Source organism: Piliocolobus tephrosceles, chromosome 13 (genome assembly GCF_002776525.5).
Source record: "Piliocolobus tephrosceles isolate RC106 chromosome 13, ASM277652v3, whole genome shotgun sequence".
Classification (NCBI taxonomy): domain Eukaryota; kingdom Metazoa; phylum Chordata; class Mammalia; order Primates; family Cercopithecidae; genus Piliocolobus; species Piliocolobus tephrosceles.
This window is the reverse complement of record NC_045446.1, coordinates 43041768-43065782: the sequence shown is the minus strand read 5'-3', so window position 1 is coordinate 43065782 and position 24015 is coordinate 43041768. Positions and strand designations below refer to the sequence as shown.

General features: G+C 38.6%; 1 protein-coding gene across 1 annotated transcript in view; it reads left to right on the top strand.

The window, feature by feature from the left end:
- The window catches only part of NELL1 (neural EGFL like 1), a 956032-nt gene that overhangs the window by 580034 nt on the left and 351983 nt on the right, over positions 1-24015 (top strand). Inside the window, exon 15 of the mRNA XM_026454011.1 lies at positions 11449-11571. Coding sequence (XP_026309796.1) covers positions 11449-11571 — 123 coding nt within the window. The remainder of the gene's footprint in view (positions 1-11448; positions 11572-24015) is intronic.

Genomic DNA, 24015 nt, shown 5'->3' with positions numbered 1-24015 from the left:
TTAGCAGTGTGAGAACAAGTTAGTACATTGGGGAAAGATGGGTGACGGGTACATTGCAGAAAGCTAGGGGAAAGGTACATTGTGGGAAGCTGAGTGAAAGGTACATTGGGGAAAGCTGGGTGAAGTGTACATAGGAGTCTTCTTTCTTCTTTTGCAACTTTCTGTGAATCTGTAATTTTTTTTAAGTAAAAAATTACCTACACTGTGCCCAGAATTGTAGCAATTCTTTTGGATGATATGGTAAAGTGGACTTTTAGAAAGACAGTAGGAGATGGAATGAGGAGATGGTAGTTTGAGTTTCAGAAGTACAACTTATTATTGATATTTATGTGCTTATAGGAAAAGTGCCTTACATGCTCCAAATCCTAATTTCTTCATCTATAAAATGTTACCAAAAGATAAAATCTGCTTGTCAAGTCCTAGTCCAGTCATTGTTACAATTATGTAAGATACATAAAAGGTTACTTTGAGTAAAATAAAGCCACAAGCCAGCAGACCCCAAACATGGGGCATTTGTAGCCACAGTAGAAATGTCTGTCAGGTAGTTGTTTGGGTCCTGATTGGTTTCCTAAGGTGTCAGTTGATCGTGGCTACTGATGTATGAGTCACTGTTACAGGGCTGGATTTATTAGAGCCCTCCTGAGTTTTCCCACAGGTAGGAAATGGAAGAAGAAAGGAACTATGTGATAATGACTGTTTAATTAGTGTTTGAATATTAGTTAAAAAAATAAGTATTGTTATGATCATTATAATTAATGAAGAAATAGCTTGCTGTGACAATCATCATTTTTTGTCCTGATAAGTTGGATATTCCAAATATACTGTAGTCAAACTTAGGTTATACATCAATCCTAAATGTGCATTTTTCACCTTTCTAATCTCTAGTCTTATTTCCTGGGGACTATAATTGACTCTAAGCAAATCTTTCTTTGGACCTGCAAAGAGGCATTCTAATTTAATTAGCTTCAAATGCCTATCTGTTCACAACCATTCTGCCTAGACTATTAGCTATAAAGGAAAGAGAAAGATTTCTCAATCAATTTTTAAATTTTTTTAAAACTGACATGTAGTAAGTGTACATATTTATAGGGTACAGAATGACATTTAAATACATGAATACAATGAGTAATGATCAAATCAGGGTAATTAGCATATCCATGGCCTCAAATATTTATCATTTCTTTGTGTTAGAACATTCAAAATTCTATTTTCCAGTATTTAAAAATGTGCAATAAGTTACCCTAGGAGTAACCATAGTTACCCCACAGTGTTACAGAGCACTACAACCTATTCTTTAGCTATAATTTTCTATCTCCTAATCAAACTCTCTCTATCCTCCTCTCTCTACTATGTTTTCCAGCTTCTCATAACCACAAGTCTACACTATACTTTTGTGAGCTCTAATTTTTAAAGTCCGAAGTATGAGTGAGAATATGTGGTATTCATCTTTCTGTGCATGACTTATTTTATGTAACATAATGTCTTCAAAGCTCATCGATGTTGCCACTAATGGTGGAATTTTGTTCTTTTTGTTACTTAGTAGTATTCCATTGTGCATACATGACACATTTTGAATCCATTCTTCTATTGATGGACACTTAGGTTGATTCTATATGTTGGCTATTGTGAATAATGCTGCAGTAAATATGGGGGTGCAAATATCTCTTCAATATACAGATTTTTATTCCTTTAAATAAACACAGTAGTGAGATTGCTGGATCACACAGTGGTTCTATTTTTAGTTTAAGAAACACCCATACTGTTTTTGATAAGGGCTGTACTAATTTATATTCCACCAACATTGTATGAGTTCTGTTTTCTCTCCATCCTCACTGGCATCTGTTATTGCCTCTCTTTTCAATGTAAGCCATTTTAACTGGGGTGAGATAATATCTCACTGTACTTTTGATTTTCATTTCCTTGATGATTAATGATGTTGAGCATTTAAAAAATATCCCTGTTGTCCATATTGTTGCCTTCTTTTAAAAAGTGAGTGTTCAGATTATTTGCCAATTTTTTATTTTGGGTTATTTGCTTTTGTGCTGCTAAGTTATTTGAGTTCCTTGTATATTCTGGATATTAATCACTTGCCATATGATAGCTTGAAAAAATATTGTCCCATTTCGTAGGTTGACTCTTTACTCTGTTGATTGTTTCTTTCACTGTGCAGAAGCACTTTAGTTTAATATAATTCCACTTATCTATTTTTACTTTTGTTGACTGTACTTTTGAAGTCGTAGCCCAAAATCTCTGCCCATATCAATATCCTAAAGCATTTTCCCTGTGTTTTCTTCTAGTAGTTTTATTAATTTAGGTCTCACATTTAAGTATTTCATCTACTTTGAGTTGATTTTTGTATATGGTGAGAAATAGGGGTCTAATTTCATTTTTCTGCATTATGAATATCCAATTTTCCCAGCACCATTTAAGGAAGAGGTTGTCCTTTCTCTAATGTAGGTTGCTGCCACTTTTGTCAAAAATCAGTTGGCTGTTTTATTAGTCTGTTCTCACATTGCTATAAAGAACTACCTGAGACTGGTAATTTATAAAGAAAAGAAGTTTAATTGACTGTCAGTTCTGCAGGCTGTACAGGAAGCATGGTTTCGGAGACCTCAGGAAACTTATGGTCATAGTGGAAGGTGAAGAGATGGAGGCACAATTTGCATGGCAGGAGCAGGAGGAAGAGAGCAAAGAGGAGGTGCTACATACTTTTAAACAACCAGATATCACGAGAACCACAATTGGGAAATGTGTCCACATGATTCAGTCACCTCCCACCAGGTTCTGCCTCCAACACTGAGGTTTACAATGTGACATAAGATTTGTGCAGGAACACAAATCCAAGCCATATGAGCTGTAAATACATGCACTTATTATTGGGTTCTCTATTATGTTCAATCGGCCTATGTACCTGTTTTTATGCCAGTATCATGCTGTTTTGGTTACCATTGCTTTGTAGTATATTTTGAAGTCAGGTAGTGTGATGTCTTCAGCCTTATCGTGTTTGCTCAGTTCAGCTTTATGGCTATTTGGGATCTTTTATGGTTCCTCAAGTTTTAGGCTTTTTTTTTCTATTTCTGTGAAGAATGTCATTGATATTGATATTGATATGCCATTAATAGGGATTACATTGAATCTGTAGATCACTTTGAATAGTATGGTTTAACAATATTAATTCTTTCAATTCATGAACATAGAATACTTTTACATTTTTGTGTGTCCTCTTTAGTTTTTTTTATCAATATTTTGTAGTCTTCATTGTAGAGATCTCTCACTTCCTTGGTTAAATTTATTCCTAGGGTTTGTTTTTTGTAGCTATTGTAAATGCATTTGCATTCCTGATTTCTTTTTCAGTTGGTTTGTTGCTGATGTATAGAAATGTACCAATTTTTATGTGTTGATTTTGTATCCTGCAACTTTACTGAATTTGTTTATTAGTTCTGAGATTTATTTTTGGTGGAGCTTTTGGGTTTTTCAATATATAAGATTATATCATCTGCAAAGAGGAGCAATTTGACTTCCTCTTTTCCTATGTGGATTCCCTTTATTTATTTCCCTTGTCTAATTGCTCTGGCTAGAACTTTGAGTACTGTGTTGACTAGCAGTGCTAAAAGTTGTTATCTTTGTCTTGTTCTAGTTCTTAGAGACAGTAAATTTTGGCTTTTCCTGATTCAGTATGATGTTAGCTATGGGCTTGTGTGTATGGTCTTTATTGTGTCTGAGTATACTGATTCTATATCTAATTCATTGGGGATTGTTATCATGAAGTGATGTTGAATTTTACCAAATGCTTTCTCTGCATCTATTGAGATGCATTCTGTTGCATCCATTCTGTTGATTGGACATTCTGTTGATTGGATTTTTTGTCCATTCTGTTGATTGGACAATGATGTGATATATCTCACATTTATTGATTTGAGTATGTTGAAGCATCCTTGCATCTCCAAGGTAAATACTACTTGATCATGGTGTATAATCTTTGTGTTGTGCTGTTGTATTCAGTTTGCTAGTATTTGGTTGAGGATTTTTGCATCTGTGTTAATCAGGGATATTGGCCTTTAATTTGCTTTCTTTGTTATGTTTTTGTCTGATTTTATTATCAGGGTAATAATGGCTTTGTACAATAAGTTAGGAAGAATTACCGCCTCTTCAATTTTTGTAATAATTTAGAAGAATTGGTAGTTAATTATTTCCTAAAAGTTTGATAGAATTCAGCAGTGAAGGCATCCATTCCCAGGGTGTTCTTTGCTCGGAGATTTTTTTGTACTGTTTCAATCTCTTTACTTTTTAACTGGTCTGCCCAGTTTTCCTATTTCTTTCTGGTTTAAAATTGATAGGTTACCTGTGTCCATAAATTTATCTGTTTGCTCTAGGTTTTCCAATTTGTTGGCATATAGCTGCTGCAATAGCGTCTTTTGTTGTTGTTCAGACAAGGTCTCGCTCTGTTGCCCAGGGTGGAGTGAACTGACATGATCATGGCTCACTGCAGCCTCGACCTCCCAGGCTCAAGCAGTGCTCCCACCTCAGCCTCCCGAGTAGTTGGAACTACTGGTGTGGGCCACCATACCTAGATAATTTTTGTAGTTTTTGTAGAGATGGGGTTTCACCATGTTGATCAGGCTGGTCTCTAACTCCTGGGCTCAAGCAATCCACCTGCCTCAGCCTCCCAAAGTGCTGAGATTATAGACATAAGCCACTGTATCTGGCCTAGTTGAATAATTCTTTATATTTCTGTAGTATTAGTTGTAATGTCTCTCATTTTCAGTTTCTTGATTTTATTTACCTAGCTCTTTTCTCATTTTTCCTTAGTCTAGCCAAAGGTTTGTTGATTTTGTTGATCTTTTCAAAAAACAAGCTTTTTGTTTCTTTGATCTTTTGTATTTTGTTTGTTTGTTGTGTTTTTGTTTGTTTGCTTATTGAGACAGAGTCTCACTTGGTTGCCCAGGCTGGAGTGCAGTGGTGCAATCTTGGCTCGCTGCAAGCTCCGCCTCCTGGGTTCACGCCATTCTCCTGCCTCAGCCTCCTGAGTATCTGGGACTCTAGGCACCCGCCACCACGCCTGGCTAATTTTATTTTTCTTTTTAAGTAAAGACAGGGTTTCACAGTGTTAGCAAGGATGGTCTCCATCTCCTGACCTCATGATCTCCCCACCTTGGCCTCCCAAAGTGCTGGGATTACAGGCATGAGCCACCACACCCGGCCGATTTTTTGTGTTGTTTAAGTGTCCATTCAGTTTAGTACTGCTCTGATCTTTATTATTTCTTTCCTTCTACTAATTTTGGGTTTGGTTGCCTCTTGCTTTTCAAATTTCTTGAGATACATCATTAGATTGCTTATTGGAAATCTTTCTATTCTTTTTATGTCAGCTTTTACTGCTATAAACTTGCCTTTTAATACTGGTTTTACTTTGCCCCAGAGGTTTTGGTATATTGTGCTTCTGTTTTCCTTTGTTTCAAGAATTCTTAAGATTTTCATCTTAATTTCTTCAATGACCCAGTGGTCATTCAGGAACATGTTTATATTCCATGTTTTTATATAGTTTTCAAAGTTCTCCTGGTATTGATTTCTAGTTTTATTCCATTGTGGTCTGAGAAGAAACTTGATATTATTTTAATTTTTAGAAATTTGTTTAGACATTTGTGGCCTAACATATGTACTACCCTGGAGAATGTTCTATGTGCTGATGAGAAGAATGTATACTCTGTCATTGGATATATTGTTCTGCAAATGTCTTTTATATCTATTTGGCTTAAAGTCCAGTTTAAATCCAATCTTTTTTTGTTGATGTTGTGTCTAGATGATCTATCTAATGCTAAGAGTGGGTTGTTCAAGCCCCCTATCATTATTGTATTGGAGTCTCTTCTCTCTCTCTGTGTGTCTTTCTCTCTTCAGATCTAGTAACATTTGCTTTATGAATTTGGGTCCTCTAGTGTTGGACGCATGTGTATTTACAATTGTTGTATATATTTGCTGAATTGATTCTCTTATTATATAATGTATATAATGACATTCTTTGTCTTTCCTTTTTTACTTAATATCTATTTCATCTGATATAAACATAGCAACTTCTGCTCACTTTTGATTTCTATTTGTGTGGCATACATTTTTCTATACCTATACTTTTAGATGGTGTGTGTTTTCACAGGTGATATTAGTTTCTTATGAGCTTCATATAGTTGGGTCTTACCAAAAATCCATTCAACAGTCCACGTATTTTAATTTTAATTGGGAAATCAAAACCATTTACATTTGAGGTTTATATTGATAGATGAGTACTTCTGTTATTTTGTTAATCATTTTCTGGTTGTTTTTTATACCCTTTGTTCCTTTCATCTTCTCTTACTGTTTATTTTTGTGGTTTGGTGGTTTTCTGTAATAGTAATGTGTTATCCCATTCCCTTTGTATTTGTTTATCTGCTCTACTGGTGAGTTATATATGAGTACGACTTTCATGAAAGTATATGACTCAAAAAAAAAAAGTATATATTGCCCTTCACTTCCAGATGTAGGACTTTGTTAAGCTTTTCTTGTAGGTCAGGTCTACTGGTAATGAATTTCCTCAGTTTTTGCCTGTCTGAGAAAGACTGTTTCTCCATCATTTCTGATGGTTACTTTTTCTGTGTATAGGGTTCCTTGGTGGCAGTTGTTTTTTCTTTCAGAACTTTGAATATATCATCCCATTCTTTTCTGGCCTGCTGGAAAATCTGCTGTTAGTCTGATGGGATTTCCTTATATGTGATTTAATGTTTTTCTCTCAGTTTTTAGCATTCCGTCTTTATCTTTGCCTTTTGAAAGTTTGACTATAATGTGCCTTGGCAAGGACCTTTTTGGGTTGAATTTATTTGGGAGCTTTCTAAATCTGGGTGGCCATATCTCTCCCAAGTATTGGGAAGTTTTTAACTGATATTATTATTTTATTATTATTATTTTTTGAGACAAGGTCTCTCTCTATCACCCAAGCTGGAATGCAGTGGCATGAACATGGTTCACTTCAACCTCGACCTCCTGGGCTCAAGTGATCCTCCTGCGAAGTTATGACCACAGGTGTGTGCCCCCATAACCCAGATTTTTCTTTTTTGGTAGATATGGCACATCACCATCTTCCCTACTCTGGTCTCAAACTCCAAGTGATTCTTCTGTCTCAGCCTCCCAAAGTGTTGGGATTATAGGTATGTGCCACGATGCCCAGCCTATGACTATTCTTTTTTTTAAGTAGGTTTTCTATGCCATTTAATCCCATCTTTTCTTCTTATAACTTCCAAACTTCACATATTTATTTACTTAACGGTGGCCCATATGTCCTTTTAGGCTTAATTTATTATTTTAAAATGTCTTCTTATTTTTGTCTGAGTTTCTTCAAAAGAGCTGTCTTCAAGTTAAAAAATTATTCTGCTTGAAACTAGCCTATTATTGAAGTTCTCAATTAAAGTTTTATTTCATTCATTGAATTGTTCTGTTTCAAGATTTCTCTGATTTTGTTTTGTGATATCTATCTCTTTGTTGAATATCTCATTCAAATCATGCAGTCTTTCTGATTTTGTTGAAATGTCTGTGTTCTCTTATATCTTGATGAATTTCCTTAAGATCATCATTTTGAATTCATTTTCAGTCATTTCTTAGACTTCATTTGCTTTTGTGTGTTGGCTCCCTCTGTCCTGGGGTAACGTTTCTATGTCCGTCTCGTGTCATGATGCTGCAGCCTTCTGGGTATATGTGGTGGGATGGCAGCAAGACCCCAGGAATATGGACATACAGTGACTATTGGATCCTAGGAATGGATACATTCTGGTGGCAACTCTGCTCTTCAAATGGTATTGTGCTTCCGCATCCTGGATCCAGGGGAGTAGAAAGGACTCAGCATGTTTTCCCTCTCTGGAAGTATGAAGTTGTTTGGATTCCAAATGCTCCCTCTGCTGGGATCAGGGCCTTTAAGGGCTGTGAAGCTCTTCTGTAGCTAGAATTGCTGGTGTCCATGGTGGGAATATGGCTGCTGGCAATCTCCCACTTTCTTTTTTCCCACAATAGGAGTCCCTCTTGACTTGAAACCAATTGATACCAGGTGCTTTGCGTTCCTTTCTATAATGCCTTTTTAAGTTTCTGAACCTTAGAAGGTCTTCATAACTTTTCTTCTGAATCCCAGTATTCTTCCTTAAATATACTCTGTTTGATTTTTGGTTATCTACTGGTTGTTGCGGTCCTTTGTTTGGGAGGTGAGTGCTGGACACCTCTAATTAATCATCTTGATAACATCTGTCTCAATTCAACTGTAACCACCATCCTATGATTAAGTCTACCCTCAAGTAATTGTAGCAGCAATATTAGTTGAATTAGTAGTAGTAGTAGTAGTAGTAGTAGTAGTAGTAGTAGTAGTAGCAGCAGCAGCAGCAGCAGCGACAATCAAATACCCAACATTTATGGAGCACTTACCAGCTGTAATATACTGTAGTAAGTTTTCTACCTATATTAATTAATTTAATTCTCAAAACAATCCCAAGTGATAGGTTCTATCATTTTCCACATTTTACAATGAGGAATCTAAGACAGAGAGGTTGAGTAACTTACTTGAGTACACTTAGCTTGTAATTGGCAAACCAGGATCTTCTAATCTAGGCCGGTGGCTTTGGAGTTCATACTCTTAACGTAAATGCCAGTCCATCTTTCACAAGCACTTGTCCTGTCTTTTGCAGCATCCTTAGTATCCTGAAAGGAATGTGATATTTATAGAAGAAAACTATATTTTCTTTGGCTGTCTCTATTAAACACAGTGTTGAAGGTGCTGGTCATTTTGAAAACTTGGGCATGACTAAAGAAAATGAAATGTGGAAGTTCTATAGCCTTTGTTCTTTGGGAATAGGTCATCTGTTCTCAGTAAGTATGTAGGAGATCTCAGTAGGAATTGAGGGCTAGAATACAGGAAGACAGTTCGTTGTTTGCATTATGATATCATTTCCACATGTCATGGTTTAGTTTCAGCCACATCCAAATTAATTTCTAACTGCTCAGTGACATGTTTGTTCATCTAGTGTCTACATGCACAATCTGAGTTTTTCTACTTACCAGTTCTATGATCTTAGGAAAGTTATTATATAAAGTACTTTTGTCTACGTTTCTTCATTGTAAAATCAGCAAACTTACTTCATTTAATTGTTGGGAGAATTAAATGGTATAATATGTGTAAAATATTGACTTCAGCGCTTGGCATTCTCTAGATTCAATAACATTATGTAAGGTATTAATATGAGCAACTCTAATTGAGAAACCTTGACCATTCGTGAAAGATTATTTCAAATACTACCTTTCGTGAGAGGGCTTTTCTCTTCCTTCCGTTAGAAGGAATTTCTTCCCTCCAATGAACCCTCAGTCTAGCTTATCTTTATTCCTCTTATCTAGCATGACCACACATGCTAGTTTGCCTGGGTCATTCTGAGTTACGCTTGTTATCCCAGTGTAATTATTAGTGGAGCACCCTTTCATTCTAAAATATGTTCCAGTTGTATGATAAAATATAAGGTCAACTACTTATAACTCTTATCACTTCTCTTCTGTGTTCCAGTTAGTTACCCCTATTAAAATGTTCAGGCTAGCAGAGACCATATCTACTCATCGTTGTATTCCCAGTACAGACCATAATCATTATTTATTAAATGAATTTAAAGAAGGAGACTGAAAACTCTTGGACTATAAGTCTGAATTCTTAGACTTTTTAATGTTTCTAACATTGTCTGGTAGTGCACCTGCACATACTAGGTACTTGATAGGTTTGTAAATTCGAGTGGACATGCACAGGGGTATACTATTTCTGCAGTGTGCTGGAGATGACTTGAGCACAGACTTGAGGTGTGTCCTCAGAAATCTTATCTTCTTTTCTCACTGTTTGCTAACCTGTGCACATTTCTTGCTGACAGTTGGGTTGGTCGTAAGGCCTAAATAAAAATTTTATTTGGCAAATCCCAAGTATTAAATCAATAATCAGATGCAGGTGTGTGCCTACCTCTGTTGTGTGTGTGTGATGAAAACAGTCCTATTTTGCAGGATTTAACCTTTCTCATTACTGGACCCCCGTTAGGAAATTTAAAATAAAAATAAATGAACATTGATGATATTTCAAATGATTGGTACATTGGTTGAACAATTCACTTAACAAACTATATTGAATTTTTTGTTTTGTTCCAATTAGTGTTATTTCCTTGAGGTTTCTAGCTGGGATTTCTATTCTTGTTTTATAACTATTTGTGATTCGAATGGCCCTACTGGATTTTTCTTCTTAAAATTTGTGAGAAATTATACTAGCAGATGCTAAAAAGGAATAAAGGATATAAACTTTGTCATATTGTTTATTTATAGAGGAGTCATTTGGGTAACTCCATAAACTTGCTCAGTATGAGAGGAAATTATAGTTATCTATGAAACCTTAGTTTCTAACTTGGAATCTTTTCATCTGTTTTGTAGGGTTAGATTGATTTCTCTCCATGTCTTGTGGATCAAGGATGCCACAACTATCTGAATATATATAACCCATATCACTACATGGCAGGCAGCTATGCAGAGGTTAGATCTGAACCCTATGAACATGGGCTATATGGAAAATTAGAGCTAAATTGCTGAAGGCCCTTAAACAGAGGCCTCAGAGTAAATCCTTTTCCTACTCTCAGCACAATCCTGTGCTTGCCAGCCTTCCCTGGGACCAGTGGTACTCCTTTGAAAATTTTGTTGGGAAATTCTCCTTTGCTAGGCTATATTCACCGGCCTTCCTCTTCAGTTTTATCCTCTTTGTTCTAAATAAACCATGGAATCTCTAATATAGGTTTGTCCCTCCCCTCCCCTTCTCCCTTCTCCCTTCTCCCTTCTCCCTTCTCCCTTCTCTTCTCTTCTCTTTTCTCTTCTCTTCTCTTTTTTGTAACCTGAGGGGAAGGTTTCCAATTGTGGACATTTTTCAGCATTGTGGAGGTTCTAGGCTGGCTAGTTCGTTGTTTTGAGCAGTCCTGCACATCGTACAATGCTTAGCAGCATTCCTGGCCTTTATTCCCTAGGTTTCAGTATAACCTCCTGTTCCCAATAATGGCAATCAAAAATACCCCCTGACATATCAAATGTTTGCAGGGTGAGGCAGTGCAAAATTCCCCCTATTGAGAGCCATTACCTTGGAATCTCTGTGAAAACCTTTTCAGAAGGTGGAACAAACAACGGCCTTAGCGCAGCACTTACCAATTGTGTGACGGACAGGAGTTGTTTGACTTCTCTGACACTGTTTCTTTACCTGCAAAGTAGGGATAATAACATCTTTCTTTCCGAGTTTAGATTTCAACAGGAACTTTCAGGCACATAGTAAGGTAGTGACATGTGGTAGTCACTGTCATTCTTATTTGGTGAATTCCAGCTACATTTCCCAATACCAGTAATTCCAACTTAAGAAAAGGTGTTTCTCTTTTTCTCTCACCCTGGAAACAGAACACGATGAATGTGGCAGCGGCCAGCACAACTGTGACGAGAATGCCATCTGCACCAACACTGTCCAGGGACACAGCTGCACCTGCAAACCGGGCTACGTGGGGAATGGGACCATCTGCAGAGGTAGGCTTACCGCCTTAGGGGTGAGTTGTGAGCAGCCATTCTGCCTGGGCTCTTGGCACTCGTGTGTTGGACCTTCTTGGTAACTCTTGGTGGAACACAGCCAGGGTTCCTGCTCCTGGTTTATCAACTGGCAAGGGTACTATGCATCAGGGAAAAAGAAAAATGCTTTAGATTTAGCTTTTGAGTTGAAAGAAAAAGGTACAGGTGTGGGTCAGGGGCACAGTTACATAACTTGATGGCTCTCTTCAGCTTTGCCTCTTGGCGTGAGTTTGTGAGGGAAGCTTCGATTGTGGATGTGGGCTTTTCTTTCCTGTGAGCTTTCCCCGAAGAGCAAGTGGACACTGTTTCTCTCCACACTTGAGGTACCTGCTTGGGTAGGAAACTTACAGTTTTGGCCTTGCTCAGTGTCTTGCAGCAGTTTATCAATTCAGAGACCAGTGCTCTGGCTTCCCTTAGCATTTAGAATAAAATTAAAATTCCTCCTTCTGGCTTATGACGGCATTCAGCATCTGGTCCCTGGCTCCTCATAGCTGACACCTGTCTTTCCTCTCACCCTCAATCCCTTTGCCTCAGCCTACTGGGTCCCTGTTATTCCTTCAGCATTGCTGTTGCCTCAGCCTCAATGCTCATTTCTTTCATGTCTCTACTCAAATGTCCCCGCATCACAGAAATGTTCTTTGACCACCCTATCTAAAATAGCACCTTAGTACTTCTTAGCCCACACCATGCTTGATTTTTTTTCTTCACAAACACAACCTGACAGAACATTACATGTTTATGTGTTTGCTTGTCTCTGTGTTATCTGCCTCCCCACTAGGATGTAAGTTCCATGACAGTGAACACTTGATATTGTCCCCCTATTGTCTCTGCCGTTTAGAGTCGTGCCTTGCATGCAGTAGGTGCTTGTTCACTATGTGTTAACTCACCACATCACCAAAGAGGAAAGGCACAATCATAATGAAAAATAGGCAACATTAACAAGAAAACAAAAGACATCCTATGAGGTAGGTATTATTATCCTCATTTTAGAAGCGATAAAATTGAGACACAGAGAGGTTAAGTAACTTGCCCAAAGATACATAGTAAACACATTGTCAGTATTCCTCTGCAGGCATGAAATGCTGGTAATGAGTGAAAAATAATTTACAGTGACTAAGTCACTATATTTATGGATTGGATTGGGGAGGAATTTTAAAAGGTTGATTTTATTCTGTGTTGCTTAAGGTGAGGTAAGCAGAAAGCCTAATACATGACGGTGAGTGTAAATTGGTAAAAGTCTTTATTTTTTTCCAACAGCAATTTGACAAAATTTATCAACATTCAAAGTATGTATTCTATTGATTCCATCAATTTTACCTCTTGAAATTCATTCTAAAAAAGCACAGGTTCATGAAGAGGGGGAAATGTATGTAGAGTGTTTTTCTGCAGCACTGTTTATATTCACTGAAAACTGGAAACAACCAAAATATCCATCAGTCTTGGAATGATTACATTTATTTTGGCATATTCATTTTAAAGAGTAGAATGCTGTGGTTTAAAACTCTAAACATTTGTATGTACACACATGCACACACACAAACACATGCACATACACGTCACATTGAAAGATACCCTACATATTTTTGAGAAAATAAAATAAAATCAAGTTCAGAGCAATATAGTGTCATCAAATATCTAAGTTATAAATATCTATATACATATTTATGTAAATACATAAAGACTGGAAACATGCAAACTAGTCACCTTGTTACCCATGGGTGTGTGAAAAAAGAAAATTCACTTATTGCTATGAATTCCATATTATTTGCATTTCTTCCTATGGTCTTTTATACGTGAATATTCATGTATATTTTTTCTAAAGTACCCTGAAGCAAATAAACTAGTGCTCAGCCTTTTTAAAAGGCTAAGGAAATTTCCAAAGCAAAACAAGGAAACAAAAACGTTAATGTAATTCCATGGATTATCAAGCCCACTGCTGGTAACTGCATGCTAGTGCTATAAATCTGAGGAGCAACATAGGGATTTTAATGCACTTTTTTCAGAATTATGTTACCTCATAAAATAATATTAATTGCCCTTGTCCTGTGAGTTTGTATTTGCCAAGTCCTCTCTTGCCATTGTGATAAGTGGTGGTTTCATCTTTGTAGAATTTTCTAAGTTCAGCTGTGAAAAAATACGAGTGCAAATAATGTACCTGGTGTCTGCAGACTGTGAGGGGAAACATATCTTCCCTTGAAAGTTATGAATTAGGGAAAATAATTTTCTTAAAGACATTCTCATAATCAATTGTGTCGACCTCAGTAAGGAAAAGTCTTGTGTTTTATAAATGCTACATGGGAAAGCAATGTGGTGTTAGCTGAACAGTTGGATAAAGAGCTTGTACTCTCTACCTGCTTTCACTGCTGGTACTTTGCACCTGCTTTCATTATTGGGGAATTGCAACTTTTATATTTTTACATATTACATATTAAAATTTGGTTAGGGCTGGGTGCGGTGACTCACTCCTGTAAATCCCAGAGCTTTGGGAGGCCAAGGTGGGTGGATCACCTGAGGTCAGGAGTTCCAGACTAGCCTGGCCAACACGACGAAACCCCACCTCTACTAAAAAACAAAAAACAAAACAAAAGAAAAACAAAAATTAGCTGGGCATGGTGTACACCTGTAATCCCAGCTACTGGGGAGGCTGAGGCAGGAGAATTGCTGGAACCTGGGAGGCAGAGGTTGCAGTGAGCCGAGATCATGCCACTGCATTCCAGCCTGGGGACAGAGTAAGACTCCATCTCAAAAAAATAGATAGAGAGAGAGAGAGAGAGAGAGAGAGATTGATTAGTATTACTTTCCCTAGTTATCTAACAGTATTGAGAGGTGACAATGTGCTAGCAGCCCTCACTCTCAGCCCCTCCTAGGCCAGGGCATCCACTCTGGCAGCGCTTGAGGAGCGCTTCAGCCCGCCACAGCACCGTCGGAGCCCCTCTCTGGGCTGGCTGAGGCCGGAGCCTCCTCCCTCTGCTTGCAGGGTGGTGTGGAAGGAGAGGCATGGGCGGGAACTGGGGCTGCGCTCGCAGGCCAGTGTGAGTTCAGGTAGGTAGGACCCGGCGAGGGCCAGGCGGGTCCCGCACAGGGAGCGGCCTGCCAGCGCTGCAGGTCCAGGGCAGTGAGGGGCTTAGCACCCTCGCCAGCAGCTGTGGAGGTTGAGCTGGGTCCCCCAGCAGTGCCGGCCTGCCAGCACTGCACTCAAATTCTCACCAGGCCTTAGCTGCCTCCCCGCGGGGCAGGGCTCAGGACCTGCAGCGTGCCATGTCTGAACTCCACATCCTGTGGTGGGCTCCTGCGCGGCCTGAGCCTCCCCTACAGGCGCCGTCCCCTGCTCTGTGGCACCTGGTCCCATCTACCACCCAAGGGCTGAGGAGTGCAGGCGCTGCTCGGGACTGGTGGGCAGCTCCTCTGCAGCCCCACTGCAGGATGCACTGGCTGAAGCCAGCTGGGCTCCTGAGCCCATGGGGACTTGGAGAACTTTTATATCTAGCCAGAGGATTGTGTGTGCACCAATCAGCACTCTTTATCTAGCTAACCTAGTGGGACTTGGAGAACTTATCTGTCTAGAACTCTGTGTCTAGCTCAAGGATTGTAAATGCACCAATCAGCACTCTGTCTCTAGCTCAAGGTTTGTAAATACACCAATGGGTACTCTGTATCTAGCTAACTCTGTGTCTAGCTAACATAGTGGTGACTTAGAGAACTTTTCTGTCTAGCGCTCGGTGTCTAGCTCAAGGATTATAAACGCACCAATGAGCCCTCTGTCCAAACGGACCTATCAGTTCTCTGTAAAATGGACCAATCAGCAGGATGTGGGTGGGGCCAGATAAGGGAATAAAAGCAGGCTGCCTGAGCCAGTGGTGGCAACCCAGGCAGGTCCCCTTCCACTGTGTGGAAGCTTTGTAATAAATTTTCACTCTTTTGCAATAAATCTTGCTGCTGCTCACTCTTTGGGTCCATGCTGCCTTTATGAGCTGTAACACCGTGAAGGTCTGCAGTTTCACTCCAGCCGCCAGCGAGACCACGAACACACCGGGAAGAATGAACAACTCCAGAGGCGCTGCCTTTATGAGCTGTAACAGTCACCGCGAAGGTCTGCAGCTTCACTCCTGACAGCGAGACCACAAACCCACCAGAAGGAAGTAGCTCCAGACACATCTGAACGTCTGAAGGAACAAAGTCCGGACACACCATCTTTAAGAACTGTAACACTCACTGCAGGAGTGGGCGGCTTCGTTCTTGAAGTCAGTGAGACCAAGAACCCACCAATTCCGGACACAGTATTATTGCATAGAATCACTAAGGGAATATATATTTGATGTTTTAAACTATAAAATGCTATACAAACTAAAGAGTAGTATTAGTCTTATAATAAAGAAGAAGGAAGAGGAGGAGGAGGATGTCAGTTTATGGCCTTCTGCCTGAGATAACCAAATTTGTGTCTCAATTTCAGGGCATACATTTTATAGTTAACTTTGCCACCTGTAACTGAAACATTTACAGTGGGAATTGGACAAGAATAACCAGACAACTTGAACTAAGTCTTTTTCATGTTTACTTTTTATTTGTTTGAGACAGAGTCTTGCTCTGTCACCCAGACTGGAGTGCAGTGGCTTGATCTCAGCTCGCTGTAACCTCCACCTCCTAGCTTCAATTGATTATCCTGCCTCAGCTACTGAGTAGCTGGGATTGCAGGCGTGCCCCACCATGCCCAGGTAATTTTTGTATTTTTAGTAGAGATGGGGTTTTACCACATTGGCCAGACTGGTTTCCGACTCCTGACCTCAAGTGATTTGCCTGCCTCAGCTTCCCACAGGACTGGGATTACAGGCATGAGGCACTGCTCTCAGCGGAACTAAGTCTTTTTTATTTTTATATTTTGAGATGGAATCTCGGTCTGTTGCAGATGCTGGAGTGCAGTGGCGTGATCTCGGCTCACTGCAAGCTCCGCCTCCCGGGTTCCCGTCATTCTTCCGCCTCGGCCTCCGGAGTAGCTGGGACTATAGGCGCCCGCCACCACGCCCGGCTAATTTTTTTCTGTATTTTTAGTAGAGACAGTTTTTCACTGTGTTCGCCAGGATGATCTCAATCTCCTGACCTCGTGATCCGCCCGCCTCGGCCTCCCAAAGTGCTGGGATTACAGGCGTGAGCCACTGCACCCGGCCAACTAAGTCTTTATGAGTGTTAAATATAGAAAAGCTTTTCTAGATAGACATGGTATTGTTCATAGACTTGACTAAATCTGGTTAGAAGTAAACAGTTAACGTGCCTTTTAATAAGCATTACATAAGACAGCAGTTTCTAAAACAATACCAATTGGTGTGAATTCTCTCAGATGAGCTTCTGTGGTAGTTGATGCCCATGTAGGGCGTCTTTTCTTCTTTTGGATGGAAAATACTTGTTCAGGTACAAAAACTCTCACTAAGTATGTGCAAGACACCTTGATGTATGTATTCGTATATGTTATCTCATTTAGTTCCCACCATCATCTTGAGAAGTTGATGCCGTTATTCTATTTCACAAGTAAATTTTAAGTAAGACATAGTTGAATCTGATTTAACTCAGCTAGTGGAACTGCTTTTAGTTTTTTCCCTCCCTTTCCTCCTTTCCTTTTTCCTCCCCCTTTTCCTTCTCTTTTTCTTTCCTCTTCCTCCCTTGGCTGTTTATCATTTAACTCTCTCTCACATACATTGTATTCTAACTAGAAACTAAAGAGAAAATAGAAAGGGAAGACAGTGTACAATGACAATCTAGAATTTTTTAAAAAATTGCTCACATAATAAATAGACTAAAATCATTCTGAAATTCTGCAATATGTTTTGCTCAACATGTTGGCATTTGAGTTTAAACGGACAAAATACTTGCAAACAGTTTCAAGTCAGATTTACATTACCTGACATGAAGGTTAGGCTTATCAGCTGCAGAGTGTTTATCTGCTTTCCCAGTCCTGCATTAATGCCAAAACAGAAAGTGAGTTTTAACTAGGCAGTTGTCAATATGCAGCTGATAGACGAAGTCTTCTCTCTTACCTGTCATTAGTTCTGGATAGAATGTGGTGATCTTTGAAAGCACTCTTGTCTTAATGACTGATAATATTGACATTTATTTATAAAACATTCAGTGAGTGTGGATTTTGTGTCTGGGCACCAAAAGAGCAAAATCAAGTAAGACAAGGCCCTGGGGATTTCACCATTTAGTGTTGGAGAAAGATTTGAACAAATTCTTCCGACCCAACAGAACATTTACAAAATGGTATTATCTTGTATGAAAGAGGATTGTAAAGAATTACTCAAAATACAGAGCTATGGGAAAAGCATATGTATTAGTTAGGATTCCTTTGGTTGCAAGTAATAGAAATCCACTGGCAAACTAACTCTGTAATTTGTAGAACCCAGAGAAAAGTGCAAGCATGGGCTCCTTGTTTGAAAAGCAGGAAAAACTTGCTAATTAAAGATACTAAAATACAAAGCTTTAAATTTTTTCCCATGATCTTTCTCTTTTCCTGTCATGGAGTTTTATATTTGCTGTTGAATATTGCTCCCTTAGGCTTGGGGATATTTGGGGGATGAATGTTAACCCTATAGGAGCTTCAGGCCCATCTTGCCACTTGGTACATTCACGTGGCCCACCAACTTTGGGGTTTCTCACTCCCTGACCAGTGTACCATGATTGGGCCTAGGACAGGGAAATTGAGTCAAGTATCTCCCCTTCGCTCAAGAAATCTTCAAACCAACTTTAATGTTGACCGCCTTTCAAATAAAATCACTACAATAAAATACAGGTCACTGGCTGGGCACGGTGGCTCAAGCCTGTAATCCCAGCACTTTGGGAGGCCGAGACGGGCGGATCACGAGGTCAGGAGATCGAGACCATCCTGGCTAACATGGTGAAACCCCGTCTCTACTAAAAATACAAAAAACTAGCCGGGCGATGTGGCGGGCGCCTGTAGTCCCAGCTACTCGGGAGGCTGAGGCAGGAGAATGGCATAAACCCGGGAGGCGGAGCTTGCAGTGAGCTGAGATCCGGCCACTGCACTCCAGCCTGGGCGACAGAGTGCCAGACTCCGTCTCAAAAAAAAAAAAAAAAAAAAAAAAAAAAAAAATACAGGTCACTGTAGAAACTCCAGGAACACAGGGAAAATCTTTATTCTAAGGCTCTTCAGATTCCTGTAGTTCTCTGAAATCATTCATTATGAGTATGTTTGCATTGAGTGCATGTGCAGACGAGCTGCTTCCTGGAAATTTCTGTTTGATGGGTTGCTGGATAAACTGTGTACAAGGAAAACACAGAAAGGCAGAAACAGAAGGCCAGAGGTTTGATATAGACAGAAAGATTAATGTGACAGATCATGCTAAAGATGTAAACACAGTCCTACAGTCCTGAATTAAATAAGTCAAACAGACATCTCACATGTACAAAGATGTTTTTCAGAGGCTCACAGGCAATATGAGAGAAAGGGAGAGGGAGAGGGAGAATAGAAAGGTAAGTTGTTATACTAAGGTATCACCAAGGATAATAAACTATATAAACTACTGGACTGTGAATCAGAGAAGATGAAATTTGCGGAGTTTTAAGGAAGCAAGAGGAATAGGAAGCCTTTGGCAAAAGTACTTACAACACTCTAGACATAGTTTTGAAACGTGGTTAATGTAATGAGGAAGAATTCGGGAAGGTGCCAGTCTAAAATTCTGCCCTTAGGTGCGTTTTTTTAGACAAAATATTGGAAAGAATGTTGAGGGCCAAGACTGTCTGATATCAGGGAATAGTTTGGCTCGATTAGGGTCAGGTCTGTTTGTAAAAACACATTCATATTGAAAATCAGGGGAGGATTGTAAGCATATTTCTAAGAGTGCTCTTCTGGTTATAGAGCAATGTCGTAGCAGTTTAAAAAAGGATTTGAGACTGTACCCCACATAGGATTGATTTATACAGTCAGAAAGTAGATAGATTAGAGGTGGCTTAAGGTCAGACTCAGTCAGTCAGAAGAATCTTTGCAGCAAGTGCGGACTATGCTCATTGCAATTAGAGCCAGTTAAAATTTCCCACCTATAGAGGCTGATGGAGCGGGGAGGTATACCTTTGGCAGTGTTTAAGCTTCTCTTAAGTGTCATATTGAAATAATTGGACCAGGTGATGTTACTGTAAGAAATTTGACTTTCAAATTTCTTTAGAACTATTGGATGATTTGACCATAAATCATAAGCATAAAGACAAGATTGATGTGAACATGGATGACAAAAATCCCTTTCAGTTAAGTTTAATCAGTTATCACAAAGTGCTCTTAACACAGGGATACAAATTTTTAACATACAGTGGTAAGAATTAGTTTGTCAAGAGTATGCAGAACCTTAATGTCGTGCTTCAATGGGTATAGACTGAAGGAGTGGGCTACAGAATGATGGAAAAAACATACATTTTTTTCTCTTAATCTATTTTCTTTTGAATGAAGTCTAAACTTATTAGTAAAGCACTCAAGGCCCTGTGACATGTGGTCCCATATGGATAGTTTGAACCTCATCTCTTGTGATATCATCTTTCCCCATTACCTTGCCAGTCACACCTGAGAGTTAACTGATCATTTTTCGCAACAGACCAGGCCAAATGGATGATTTCATGGCCCTTTTCCTTCTCCTTGGGATCATTTATTATACTGGAGTGCTTTATTCTATCCTCTCTTCTTCCAATTGAAATCCTATTCATCCCTCATGGTCCAGCTCAAATCCCATTTTTCCTTGATCTACTGAGTCAGAATAAATTGTTCTCTCAATTTTTCTTGTAGTATTCAATGTATTATGTCTTGCTAAACTTAGCTGTTTATATTTCAGCCTTTGCCACATAAAACCTTGTGCATAATGGGTGCTCAGTAAATACATAGATGCAAAATGAGAATTGGCCAGTTGATTTAATGCAAATCAACTCTGCTCTTGTAGCTTGGTGTATTACTGCAGAATCTACACCATTATTCTGAAAAATTGAAGAAAAACTAAAATTGTGAAGTAAATTTTTATGTAATATGTATTTTAATAGTTTTGAAAAATCATCAGTGGACCTGTTATTTAAGTTCAAAGACATTGTCTGTTGCATACAGAAAATTTAGTCTATTTTATGTTTAATGCCTATAGACACTGAAAGTCCTATAGACACTGAATATAATCATACCAGAAATGATCAAATCCTTTGGCCTAATTTGAGAGGCAATAATTAGGCTAAGTCTAGCTTCCTTTTTGCATGATGTCTATTTTAAAATCTTACTTATTGACCCCTTTTAGACTCATTCAGTTATTCTGCAATTATATTATGAGCTGGGTTTAGAGCTGGGAGGTACTGAACATGCTGGACAGTCAAGGCAACAGAGGGACATGACAAGTTGCTAAACACATGTTAAGAAATAAAAGAAGGCCTGCAAGCTACCAGGCAGAAATATACTTTTGCCCATAGTTTGCCTTTTGAAGAAAGGCTAGTGTAAACAAAGTTTTACTACATGACTTACGGACTGTAGATTGGCCATTTCCCATCCTTCAAATCTGTAAAACATCTATGGGCTGATTTTTACTGATATATTGGCCAAATATTTTATTATAGCTTTTTACCCCTTTTCCTGAGATCTGTTATGATACAGTCTTCAGCTATTAATATATTTCTTGTCCATGGGAACCTGGAATTAGTCCCTAGGAGGGCAAGGCACAGGACTATGGTTGAGCCACCCTGCTCATTCTCTAGAACATTCAAATTGGGCAACTACCTGTACCTTGAGACTATAGGATCTGCAATCATGTTATCAAGGTAGAAAGAAACAACATACATTTTCTGTAATTCTCCTTGTTACTTAGTTTTGTATAGTACCCCGGGCATTTAATTTTTTGATTAAGTCTCTTTGGGATGATCAACATTCTAAGATATTCAAGGCTCTTTACAAAAGGACTCGAAAACATTGTTCTAGATTTAATTTCAAGTACCCCCTTTCCACAAAACTGAATGAGTCTGTCTTTCTTACATGTGCCTCTTCTCTTTAGTTTTATAATTCTATCTCTTTTCTCTTTTTCGAATGCCCATCTATAATATCATTAATTGTTTTTACTTGCTGGAATGAATTTATAAATCAAGGCCATCATCATAGAAATTATTGAACAAATATTCACTGTGTACTTACGATGGGCCAGGCACTATGCTAGGCTATCTAATTGGAAAAAGACAAAGGTAGTTCAATGATCAGACTATAGTTTGAATGGAACTAAACCTCTCTGAAGCATTTAAAATCATCAATCCTTTCTTTTATTCTGTAAACATTTTATTTCAGAGATGCTCATATTTTCCTGGGTTTCTTTATGTCTCAGGCACCTCCTCTGATTATTTGATGGATTCTTACTAGTCAGTAAATCTGTACTGGCTCAACATTTCCTCTCTCTTTTTCTTTGCCTAGGTAATTGTGTCCAAATATAATGGCTTTAAATACCATCTATATGCTAATGACTATTAAATTTATATCTTCAGCCCCAACCTCTTCTCTGATTTCTCCAGAGTCACATAATCAGTCATCTACTTGAAATGTCCACTTGGACCCCTTACAGGTATCTCAAACCTAGCAAAACCAAACAGAATCCTTGATTCCTTCTACACATAGTAGATTTCTCATTTATACTTCTTTCCCATCATAGACAATGGGATTACCATTGACTAGGATTTGCTCAGATAAAACAATCTAAGTGTTTTCTTTGATTTCTCTCTCTCAGATTTGTTATCAACCCATCAACAAGTCTATCATCTCTCCCTTCAGAATATCACAAGTTCAGCTATTTCTTATCATTCCCATAACTTTGCTTTAGTTTAACCCATGATCATCTCTCCACGGAATGTTGTCCTAAGAAAAGCTAGATGTGGAATTTTAGAGGCTGTGAGGCTGTGGATTTGATGGTGAAAAGATGAGATATTTTAATATGATAACTTCTATTTTCTCAATAAAATATAAAATGCAGTCATGTATTGAAGAATGAGGTTAGGATAGGTGCTGAAATCACTGAGAAGGATGACCAGAGAAGAGACACTTCAATAAATGAGAGGCTGTAGTGGAAATTGACAGGTTGGGGGAAGTGGCAAAATGAGCTTCAAGGGAGAAAGGGGCTTTGCTGGAGAAAAGGGAACTAGTCTTAAAATTAAAATGGGAAACAAAAAGTATTCACCCTCTTTTTCTGAAGTTCAAAGAATTATAGAGAAAAGTATAGCCTCTGCCTGAGAGGGCAGCAGAAGACCCAATTCTTAACTAAAATGGAAAACTGGAGAGACTGTTGTAAGGGTTGTTGCTGATAAAAAGAGAATTCTATTATAACCATTAGGTGCATGGGCTTTGGAGGAAGACACATTGGGTTCATATTCTGGTATTTCTATTTACTAGTTATGTGACCTTGAGCAAGTAACTAAATTTTTTAAAAATTCAGGTTTCTCCACCTGTGAAAGGTGACTGTAAAACAACATACCTCAACACATACTTTATTTCTCTAAACCTCAGTTTCTTTATCTTTAAAGGAGAGCTGTAAGGGTACTTACTTCACATGACTGTAAAAATCAAATGAGATAATACACTTATGGTACTTAGGTTAGTGTTTGGAACATAGTAGTTGCTCAGTAGACATTAGCAATTGTCAATATTATTATTAGCACAATGAAAAATCCACTGAAATTTTTCTCCTTACCATCTTTACTGATATCATTACATCTCTCTTAGAACCTGTGGTAGTTCTTGCTCTGTAGTACTTCATAAACATTATGTATATAATACATATATATTTATGCATATGATAGTCATTTTCTGTCCTTATGTAATGCACTGATTGCCTTTTTAACGTATGTTGTATGTATTACTATATTTCCCATCATACCTACCACAGGAATGGATCATCTCAATATCTATTTGTTGGAAAAAATAAAAGTCAATAACTCAAACTTTATGATCCAACATAGTGCCATATACATCTACCCACCCAAGTATAGCATGTGCTCTTGAGTAGGACATTGTCTTTTCATATGTGTCCTGGCCTAGTTGTGACCAGTGGGAAACATTCATGAGACTCAGATCAGTATTCTAATTATGTAGCCTGAAACAGCATGGAATACATTTCTCTGTGGGTCATTTAACTCTTAACCATAAATAAACTCAGGATCACTTTGTTCCAGACAAATGGAATAGTACCCTACCACTGCTTGTTGGAGGTATGAGCTATCATTACTTTTTTCTCTACTTCTATACGTTTGAATCAGTATGGGATAGATATGGGACAGCATGGGAATCATAGTCCCACATCTATCTTTGTTCTCTTGAATCAAGTGAACAAAGATAGATGGTTCTTGGTTCTCTGGGACCATCAGACCCCACTGCAGGACTGGCATCTTCTCACTTCTCAGTTGTAGGAGGAG